Consider the following 10,527-nt stretch of genomic DNA (forward strand, 5'->3'; position numbering starts at 1 on the left):
CATATTTTGGTAGGTTTAAAATGTGCCACAGTCTTTCCATTTTTGCAAGATGAATTGAAAAGCACTTTTTAGGGGAATCAGAATAGATGGGGTAAATACAAGTCCAGACCACATGTCTTTTTTTTTAATTAAAACATGTTGAAAATAACGTAGCCTATAATTTTTGCAGTTTTGCACTAATGTAGGTATAATACTTAAACTTAAAAATATTTATATTTTTTTCAATAATTTTATTCATAAAAGCAACATTGTAAGAAGTGTTTTTATACTAAAATTATTTTATTTGTCCTCGTCCAATAACCGCAGGAAGCAATCAGTCTCAGCTGCGTTTAACCGCGAGATTTGAGGTACAAGCTAACCACGGAGGTAAACGGTCAGACAGCTGTTAGCTTCTTTTTAGTTGGTTAGACAGAAACATAATGAGTGCTTTTGAAGCACAGTTGTTTTCTGAAATCGACAAGCTTCGTGTTCAGCTGTTGAACAATGTCGACATTATAGCAGAGAACCAGCGTGTTGTGGAGGAAATCAGTCAGTAAGTTCGCTTTTATTTCTGTTACTGAAGTTCAGTGAACGGTGTTAGCGTTAGCCAGCTTGCTTATTTATTTTTATTTTTTCATTTTACTCAAAGAAGAGGAGCGATGCTTGATAATGATTTTACTCAAGTAAAAGTTAAAAGTATGGTGTCCTACAATTACTCCTAAAAGTTTTTTTTTTTTTAACAATTACTTACAAAACTGACTTTCTGATTACGCTCAGCATTAAATCACATTGCAGTGATGCAGGGCACGCTGTACCATTTATTTTCTACATACAAACATTTGTTTTAGTTCAGCAAAAGTAACAGCTATGAATAATTAAATAAAACAAATAAACTTGTGAAATGGGAAAAATAAGTTAACAGGCGAGGCGAGGTATGCGTCATTGTCGCTGTTTTCCTCGCATAAATTTGATGCATTTGTCAAAGATCAGAAGATACTTTATTAATTGCTTTTATTTTGTTTAATCCAGGGATGAAATTTTAACTCAAATTGAAGGTGTAATCCTGGGAATAATGACCAGTCTGTCCAGAGATGAAGTACCTATCCTGGTACTGCCCAACAGATCTAGTTGGGCCAATATCAGGTAAACCTGATTTGAACCCATGACGACGCGAGCCATTTTTGTTTCTGCCATATTCCAGTCAGTAACCTCACAGATATGCAGCTCATGGTTTGTGAACAGCTTTTACAAAATTTTGTGATTAAGTCAAGCTTATAGAGTTGACATTAATGTGATTGCATATTCAGGTGTTTTAAGTGTTTTTACTGATGCTTTTTATTTTTTTCTAAATTCTGACCTACCCTTTCTCCTTGCAAATGAAATATGTTCTTGGCACCTCCTTGAAATACTTTTGGCCACATATCCAATGGATTTGTAGAAGATTATTGGTGAAGTGAACTACACTTGGAACTTGCAAACCAAGGTTTTAAAAAGTTACAATTTCAGAATTGCTAACAGATTTCTTCATGCAATTTACACACTTTATAGAACATTTAATTAGATTCTGGAGAAAGTGCTAAGGTAATGCTTTCTCTAAAGTTACCATAACAGTTTTTTCTGCTTGTATGGAACACAGAGTAACACAGCACTGTCCATTTTGCATGACACAGCTGTCTGAATGAATGCTTCTATGCTGTTGTCTCACTTTCTAGAAAGATGAATACACATACTTACAAAAAATATTAAAGACAAATTATTATACCTTTAATAATCAAAACGCTACAGTATTTTAAATGCAGTTGGTATTATTACTTTTTTTTTTTGGTTGAAATTCTAAAAAGGATCATGTTAAACATTTTAGTAATACATTCTCAGTCAGTTCAGTAATACTAAAATACTGTTGTGTATATAGTCTGAATTATCATACCATAATAATCTCATTCTAGGCCATGACTTGACAGTAAATAAGTGTGTATTTATTGGTTGTGAAGCCATGATTGTTCACTGTGCGGAGGGTGAGCTTAACATTTCAAACATAAGCACAAGGAATCATCAAATAAATTAAAATACGCCCACTAAACATTAACATGAAACGAATTTTGAAATTTATTGAAATGTACTGAACTTGCCAAGTTACAAATAAAATTACAGCAATACAATAAACATTCAAAGGAGTGGGTAGAAGTATAAATTTATTATAACCCTTCTCCAGCAACATCACAAAATGATCCCAACCTATTTAAAAGTATTGTGCAGTACAAAATGATGATTACATCTTGTTCATTTTCTTAAGAGGAACTAAGCAGTGCGGTCAGACTGGATTTGCATAATATATGCCCTGTTCAGTCATCGCGATTGAAGCTTTAATAGTTTCCTGTTCAATAAAAGATGACAGTGATAAGTAAGATTTGTGCCTACACATGCAAACCCATAAAAAGCTTTAAAATGACTGGGTTGTGGCGATCTCATGTCATGAGCAGAGACTCGCTGTCAGTCTTCTTTGGATCAAAACTTGTCACTTTCGAACTTATTTTTTTTGTAAAAATGTAAAAAACTGAAAACAAAGTCATGAGTGTGAGGTAAACTGGAATCTTCTCACAGGTGGCTCTAAAAATAAACATACAGAATGTAGAGTAAATGGCTTCTTGTAACTTTTATTTTTTTGCGTTTGTTCCAAAGTTTTGACAGTGCTGTCGGACTTCAGATGAGTTCAGAGCATTCTGTCACCTCCATTAGGAGCGACTGTCCTTCATCTGTTACTAAATTTGGTGAGAAAATGCCCACACTTCTTCCACATCAGCTTCAAATTGAACTCTCCCACTTGTTTTTAGTCAAAAGTTCTTTCCAGCTGTGTGGTTCTTCATGTGGCTTTAATTTGTATTCATTATAAACATATGAATAAACTGCGAGACGGCAGTAAAAGTCAGACTTAGTTTTAGGTGACAAATTGGCAGAGACAGAACATGTTGAAAGAGGCTTTTAAGGATCAGTTCACATGGAAAAGAGCAGATTATTTTCTGGGTCTCTTTTCTCCTCCTGTCTTGTAAAACGAGAAAAGAATTGATGATTGTGAGTAAAACATAAATAACAAAACATGTCTTTCTTTCTCTGTTCAAAGCGCAAATTCTGAAGATTCTTTCCGTCATCTACAGGCTGGTGCAGAGCAACTCTTATGCTACGAAAAGGTCACTTGTCGTCAATGACTTTCCCAAAAGCCAAATAATAATAATAAAAAAAGTCTCTTCCTTTACATTCCTATATCCTTGTTTAGTGGTTTTACAAAGAAAAGTCGGCATTTCTTAAATGTGCTCACTTTGAAGTTTTCTTCCACAGAGACATATATTACAACAACATACAGCTGTTTCGGTCACAGAGAACTGTGGATAGCATAATAGATGACATCTCCTGCATGCTGAAGGTTCCTCGCAGATCACTACATGTGGTAAGTGTGCATATTCATTTCAGTCTGACAGATGGTTTACATAATTCAGTGACTGCTTGGCAGAAAATGCAAACCTCTTATATTAAAAGCTTGTAGCAGAATTCTTTTGGATATTAGCTAAAATCTAACATATGAAATCTTTTAGATTAGTGCCATATTTCATTTTTGCTCCACTTCATAGTTCAGGAAACACCTGTGAAGCAAATAATGGTTTTACTGATCAAAGAAAGATAGAATTGATGTGGAGTTCAAAAAGTCAGAGCTCTAAAAAGCCATGTATAGCCATATGTCACATTGTATGTGTTTGTGTGTGTTTGTGTAATGTTGGTCTGCAGTTGGCCACATCCAAGGGCTTAATTTCTGGTGATCTGTGTTATTTGGAGGAGGATGGAACAAGAGTTGACTGCCACCCCAGCTCAGCAGTAAGTTTCCCAAAATATAAAACACACTTCCTCTAATATCAATAACCCTTCCTGGATATTCAACAGATCTAACGCTTCATATGGGTTGAATATTTAGCGATTTCAAAAAACTTCAAAAAATATTATGGCTTTTCATGATAGCCCAACTCAATTTCTGTTTACCCCCTGAGACAACACTTTGCAGAACCACATTTCTACTTAAACATAGCCTCTTTTCTTTTTTTTCTTTTTTTTTGGTATATCTCCACTAGCTTTATACATCCAGAGACTAATATTTAGGGGCATTTTCTTGGCACAGATTCTCACTTTGATTTAGGTCCGGACTTTGATTGAGCCGTTTTAATGCACAAATTTACTTTGATCTACAGTACTGCATCAGTCAGACTTTATGTTGAGGGTTGCTGTCCTGCTGGGAGGCGAACCATTGCCCCAGTTTCAAGACTTTTGCACCCTTTAAACATATTTGTTTCAGCATTGCCTTTTATTTAGCTCATCTTCCCATCAACTCTGACACGCTATCCCAGCTAAACAATTACATGTGTCCTCATCACTTCAACTACCAAATAGTACATGGCATGCTAGTAATCGTCCATGATCCATCCATCTATTCAATCTAAAATTTTGCTTTCAGAAACAACATAGTGTGTAGAACTTATTATAACATTTGAATAATAACCTGCAACGGGGATTAAATTAACTCCACATATATGTGCAGATGTTAAGAATTGGCCATGCCTGTTTGTTTTGTTCCGCAGTACCGGTTTCTGTTATGCATGAAGAGAAATAATGAGGAAAACAACCTAATGACCTATTAAAAGCTTAGTTTAAACATTGTGCTCTCCATGGTTACACTTTCCATTACATAAAAGAGCAAAGTGCAAATAGGGTCACGATGTGCAATGACTAAAATGAATTAGCGATACAACACGGACATACATGCTTGAACAATCTCTTAAACTTCTTTCTCTGTCAGCACATTTTCAGACGCAGTAAAAGGACTCTTATTAACTCCATGTGTCGAATGTAAAATAAATAAATAAAAATTCTCATTAAAAGTATTTATGATAGTTTACTTTGTAACAAATGCTCTGCTTAAATGTTTCCCCACATCATACAGCACTATTTAAGTAAGGCAATTAGGCAGCTTCTGTGTTGCTATTTTATGCCTCATTGGCACTTTTTCCAGCACATTGCTGTCACCAGCTCACCATATGGTCTTGTACTGTTGACAGGAGCATTCTCAGTGCACGTCTCAGTATTACACACTATGCAAAATTTGCTGTACAGCTCCATGATATGTCAACATCTCCACATGGATCCTTTTTGGAGAATCAAACTGACTTCATCAGACGTAAACCAGCATGTAAAGCCCTGTATTTGTTTTGGTTGTTTTTTTTTTTTTGTTTTTTTTTCAGGCTGTTTCCATTTCCGCAAACATCGGTGGAATTAGAAGTATCCTTTAAAAGCCAGCTCAGTCTTAAGTATACATATTGGACAAAATGTGTCTTAATTATTAAAGTCTTAATTATTTTCAGATATTATATCATCAGCTAAATTTATCATGATTGTAGAGAAGGATGCTACATTCCAGAGGCTGCTAGATGATGACCTCTGCACAAAGCTTTCTCCTTGCATCCTAATCACAGTTTGTATTTAAAGAACAAAACATGTAGCCTTTTTTAATGTAACTCTAGTCGCAATAAATTTTATACTGATTTTGTGTGAGTCAGGGTAAAGGTGTGCCAGATGTGAACAGCAGACTGATGGTGAGAAAGCTGTGGGATACGTTACACATTCCCATCTTTGCCCTGGTGGATGCTGACCCTCATGGTACAGATGAGTTATCTGAATGCAGATCAGCTTAACTCTCACGCATGCTTTGCATAGCTCACCACATCTATCAGGATGGCTCCCTTTTCATCTTTTGACACACACAGCTGGGTTGCATGTCTTGCTAAGTCAGCACATATTAGCATCTATACAGAACAGTACTTTGCAAAAATATCCATACTGCCACACACCTCCGTGTATTTTATTGTGATTTTATGTGGTAGACCAACACAAGGCTGTGCATAATTGGAACATGCACGGAAAATTACACTGGGTTTTCTTTTCTTTTTTTTTTTACTATTAAAGGTTGAGGAGAAGGGCAGCTCACATCTTTGCAGACCTCACATATTCTGGAAACTATTTGGACATTTACCTTTGGGTCATGGCTACAAAACATTGTTTTTAAAAACCAGCCATCACAGAGTTAGCTTCCTCCCCGTTCATTCTGACCATATTCCGGGTCTGGTGGGAAAACGAGCTTCCTCACAGCATGATTCCAGCAGCATGTTTCACCGTGAGGAAGGTGTGTTCACAGTGACGTGGTGATGCATACCACTTTTTTTCTATTGTAATTTTATTTCACTTCACAGTTATGTGTTGATTTGTTTTTGTTGTGTAAAATCTTGATAAAATCCATTTAAGTGTGTCGGTGTAACATGAGCATTTAGAGAACTACAGATATTTTTGCAAAGCACTGTGCTTAGTTTGGCTATTAGTACCTCTCCCCTTGGAAACTCTTGATACTTTCAACCTTGTTCTAGTTGCATGGCCAGACACACATGTAATGTTTTATTCTGGTCAAAGTTCTGTTTCACGTCTCAGAGGATAATTCCTCTGGTATGTCGGTGTCTGTCTCTCTCTGAATGTTTTCAGGCATTGAGATCATGTGTATCTACAAGTATGGATCAGTGGTAAGAGCTGTGCTATTTCTATACTCTGCAACGCTCCATTCGGCGTCTGATAAAGGACAAACTCAAGTCTCAGAATGTTTACAGTAGCTGTGTGTGGAGTGATCATTTTTAGGAAGTGGATTGACTGCATTTTCATTGGTTATGTGTGTGTATCCATCCCTGTTTTATTTGTAAATCATTCTTGAACATAAAACCACATTGAATATGTGTGCATTGGGGAGATTTTGTGTAATTGAGTGGTTTCTCCACAGTCAATGTCATTTGAGGCCCACAGTCTGACCGTCCCAAGCGTTATGTGGCTTGGCCTTCTCCCTTCTGACCTGCAGAGGTTTGGAATCACAATTTGCTACTTCCTATTTCCTCCTCCTGCCTCCAATTGGAATTATATTCAGAGGACATTTAGATTGTTTGTTTTGGTTTCAGTTGCTGTTTACCTCTTTTTTCCCCTCAAGGGACTGCACTTGAGACTGTATGGCATTTTAAGTATACATCAGTTTCAACAAATTTAGGGGGGAAAAAAAGCTTTTTGAGATGTATTTAATTGTAGTCTGCATCTTTTTCTTGTTTTCCTTCTCTGACCTAATTCCTTATTTTGTGTCTTACAAATCCAGAAATGTTTGGCAGAAGAAATAGTTTTAGGTGATTACGCCAATTAGTAATGTGACATTAAAATTACTTGCCTTAGGTTAAGGGTTCCTGAGGATTCCCTGATTCCTCTAACCAAGGCAGATGAAAACAAGCTCAACAGTCTGCTGAAGAGGCCGTACTTAACCAGCCAACCAGACTGGTGCAAAGAGGTGAGTGAAAATAAAGTGCAGCAAAAGAGAAAAACAAACTTTTTTTTTTCCTTTTAAGTTATTTAGCCTCACATTAAATTAGGTGTATTGGTAAAACATTCAACTCAGCATGTGATTCCAATAAACAGATCGAATAAGGCAATTTGAATAGCTCAGCACAACTAATTTTGCAACTGAGCCAACTGCTGTGTAAAGGTCGTCAGTTCAATAAAGTTCTTGGGTTTGTTTGGTGCAGCCTCCTTTTTTTAAATTAAAGGAAAGAGTTTAAATGAAATTTAGACAACTACGATGGCCATTTTGTCATCCAACACATCCCTCTTCTCTCAAGGGGTGTGTTGGTGGATTTTGAGGTGTGCTTGGGATCACTGTCCTGCTGATGGTTCGAATGAAGGCCAAACGTCAACTTCCACACTGACACCAGGTGACTCCAAGTGCGTTTTAATAGTCTGTTAAATCCATGTTTTCCCCCAAGCTACAGGCTTTACTGAGGTGCCATCATAGCTCATTGTAAGCATAGTGGAAACGATTTTAATGTGTCTTCGTTCTTCCTCCTTGAGACATAGCGCTGATCCTCAGTCCTGACAAGTTCCAGGGTTTTTTTTTCCACCATCCGACTGAACCTATTCTCAGCTGGAACTAACTACGTATTTTGTTTCAATAGTGCTGTGCGCCATCGATACCTTCCCCTTTAAGCTACGTTCATGTAGAGTAGCCACTGTTTCCTTAACTTAATCATGCGGACCGCATCTTCGGAAAAACGTAGGGCTTTTGCTAACCATTTGCATTATTTTGCCATTTTCTGGTCTTTGAATGGTTAAATAATGCTCTTGACTTAGCTTCACTTCTAATATTGGTTGATTTCTTTAAGCCTTTGTGGTTTGCACCAGGTGTGTCTTAGACCAGACCTGATTTGCAAATTTAAGGACTGCTTTGGTGAAATTTGTTTGGTTTAAGTTTTGAATCTAGATTTAAAATAATTAATACTTAATATGTGTTATATTGTTTACTTATGCAGTTCATTTGTACTTTGTTTATTGCAAACACCTGCTTTTTTATTTTACTAATATACCTAATTTCCATTAGAGAGTCATTCTAGAACAGAAAAAATCTGGTCTAACTACTTCTGTTTGCACATCTAAATAATTCTGTAGAACAAGTTCATCAAAAAAAAAAAATTTAAAACAATAGGTATATGTTAGGAAGCTGGTGCAAGAATCTCACTGTTTTTTAAAAGGACAAAGTCCTTCAGAGTTTTGAGCTTTTCTTATGTGACACATTACCAAGGAATGTGTGTGAGAGGATAAAAATTAAAACATGTTTGTACAGCTTCCTCTTCCATACCTCTTTAAAGTTGTTTGCTTGCCTGTTGTAGATTGAGCTGATGCAGCAGAGTAAAGTTAAGGCTGAACTACAGTCCTTGTCCTCCATAGCTCCAGACTTCCTCACCAACATCTATCTGCCTAATAAGCTTCGATATGGTGGCTGGGTATGAACACTGGTTCTGCTTAGAGGAATAGCTGGTACTGGTACTGTGAAGTCATTTACAAATAGGTTCTGTATCTGTTCTGCTGTATCTTATTGAATAGATTAGAAAATGATTTAAGGTCATTGTGTTTGCAGCTTTTAAATGTGCCTATTATTGCATGTGTGTTTAGAGTGTGATTTGTATAATTTGTTGTGATGTGCTTTCATAAGGCAATATTCTCCTAATGCATAAGAAATGTATGGATACTGTCTGTGTGTCATCTGATAAGTTTTAGTTGTGGACTGTGTGTATTCATATATTCAATGACAAAATAGGAAATCCATTTGTTTTAATAAATCGCACCTATCACCCTTTACACATTTTTTCTTGTACAAAGAAATAAATCAACCCACAATTTAAGCATATTTTATTTTCAAAACTGTTTTATCTTTTTTCTTTCAAAATGAACTATTTGTATTGTTTATTTCAGTGTAAAGAAATTTGATAAGCATGCTTGAAGAAAATAAATGCATTAAGGAAAATGAAGAAAATGGAATTGTGTTTAAAATAACAGCAAATTTCCTTTATATTTTAAACCTATCTAGCTGACGTGAGTGACTTTTGCCAAGCACAATAGCTCCACCTGCTGGCACATTTTAAAATTTCGTTGATTAAATTCAAAAATCAGTTTGACGAGGTACGTCATTATTATGCAAAGTTACCTGGTTTAAAACTCAAAAGCAGGAATCTGCTTATTTCCAGTGTTCTTGTAAAATATTAGCAAACACCCTTTTGTAGTGTGGGAACATTTAGTAAAAATAGCTCCTCCAGTTAACACCTTGAAATATTTTTTCAAGCCAATTCAGAAACGGACTTTTTTTTTCAGTAAACTAAAACCGAGTTTTTAAAATTTAAAAGTAAAAGAACAAAATTATCAGCAACTTTTTTTGTAAGCAGGCAACATTTACTGACATTTACGGAAAAAGAAATAAGCTTTTACAGTGTTGTACTTCATTTTTCTCAAAAAAAAAAAAATTATATGATTTTCGTTTCAAATAGTCACCAGTATTCCTTTTACTATGGCAAAAAAAAAATAAAATGAAGGATCTTACTAGACTCTCATCACCGCCCCTGGCGGTAGTCAAGGGAAGAGTGCATGACTCCTTTCGCAATACAACATTGTAACTGTAATGTCCCCAGCAGGAGTTTTTCATCGGAAAAAAAAAAAAAAACCTGATTCAGCCAAACCAGAACTACCAGGTGAGTCAGTTCCAGAAGAAATGATAGAATGTTGTCAGGGTAGTTATGACGGAATCAGTGTGCTGTTTATATATTCTTAAAAACTTTAGCATGTAAAGCTAAAATTCCAGGAATTGGAAGTGTCGCATTTAAAATAATATATTGCTCATTCCAATTTAATTCCATCTATTAATCTATAATAGAAACAACTTGATGGTTTGGAAGGTTTTTGTCAGAAATAAATTATTAAATGTGTTAAAGGTACAGCTGAGTTAACTGCGATAACAAGGTTGATTTGTGATCGTGCCAAAAGAACTTTATTCATTCCTAGTTTATTCTCAGTGGTTTCTCAGAGACACGTCCACTTCACCTTTTGTGTCCAACAGTAATCAGATAACTGGAAGTCGGTTGTAAATTGATCATTTACATATAATTACAATGT

At 35.8% G+C, this 10,527-nt stretch overlaps 1 protein-coding gene across 2 annotated transcripts; it reads left to right on the plus strand.

The window, feature by feature from the left end:
• The first annotated feature begins 309 nt into the window (after nt 1-309).
• On the plus strand, nt 310-9,271 carry spo11 (SPO11 initiator of meiotic double stranded breaks). 2 transcript variants are annotated; one of them, XR_001414912.2, is made up of 14 exons: nt 310-532; nt 1,009-1,122; nt 2,659-2,747; nt 3,098-3,164; nt 3,313-3,421; nt 3,757-3,843; nt 5,259-5,295; nt 5,379-5,488; nt 5,574-5,673; nt 6,547-6,584; nt 6,836-6,912; nt 7,270-7,381; nt 7,710-7,802; nt 8,754-8,843. XR_001414912.2 is itself a non-coding variant. In XM_014968791.2 (13 exons), exons 1-13 carry the CDS (start codon nt 420-422, stop codon nt 8,871-8,873), a joined length of 1,173 nt encoding a protein of 390 aa, XP_014824277.1. In that variant the 5' UTR covers nt 311-419; the 3' UTR covers nt 8,874-9,271. The 2 variants fall into 2 exon arrangements, 1 of the variants encoding a protein (XP_014824277.1); XM_014968791.2 differs by lacking the exon at nt 7,710-7,802 and having other exon boundaries at nt 311-532; nt 8,754-9,271.
• The last annotated feature ends 1,256 nt before the right edge of the window (nt 9,272-10,527 follow it).

The sequence above is a fragment of the Poecilia mexicana genome, unplaced genomic scaffold, assembly GCF_051168715.1.
Source record: "Poecilia mexicana isolate PSO_F unplaced genomic scaffold, ASM5116871v1 scaffold_7, whole genome shotgun sequence".
In the NCBI taxonomy this organism is placed as follows: domain Eukaryota; kingdom Metazoa; phylum Chordata; class Actinopteri; order Cyprinodontiformes; family Poeciliidae; genus Poecilia; species Poecilia mexicana.

Excerpts from the sequence above, each read along its gene's own strand:
- spo11 (XM_014968791.2), top strand. The coding sequence starts at position 420 with ATGAGTGCTTTTGAAGCACAGTTGTTTTCTGAAATCGACAAGCTTCGT. Across the intron at positions 3,422-3,756 it reads CTCGCAGATCACTACATGTG|TTGGCCACATCCAAGGGCTT; the intron begins GTAAGTGTGCAT and ends GTTGGTCTGCAG. Across the intron at positions 5,296-5,378 it reads AAACATCGGTGGAATTAGAA|ATATTATATCATCAGCTAAA; the intron begins GTATCCTTTAAA and ends AATTATTTTCAG.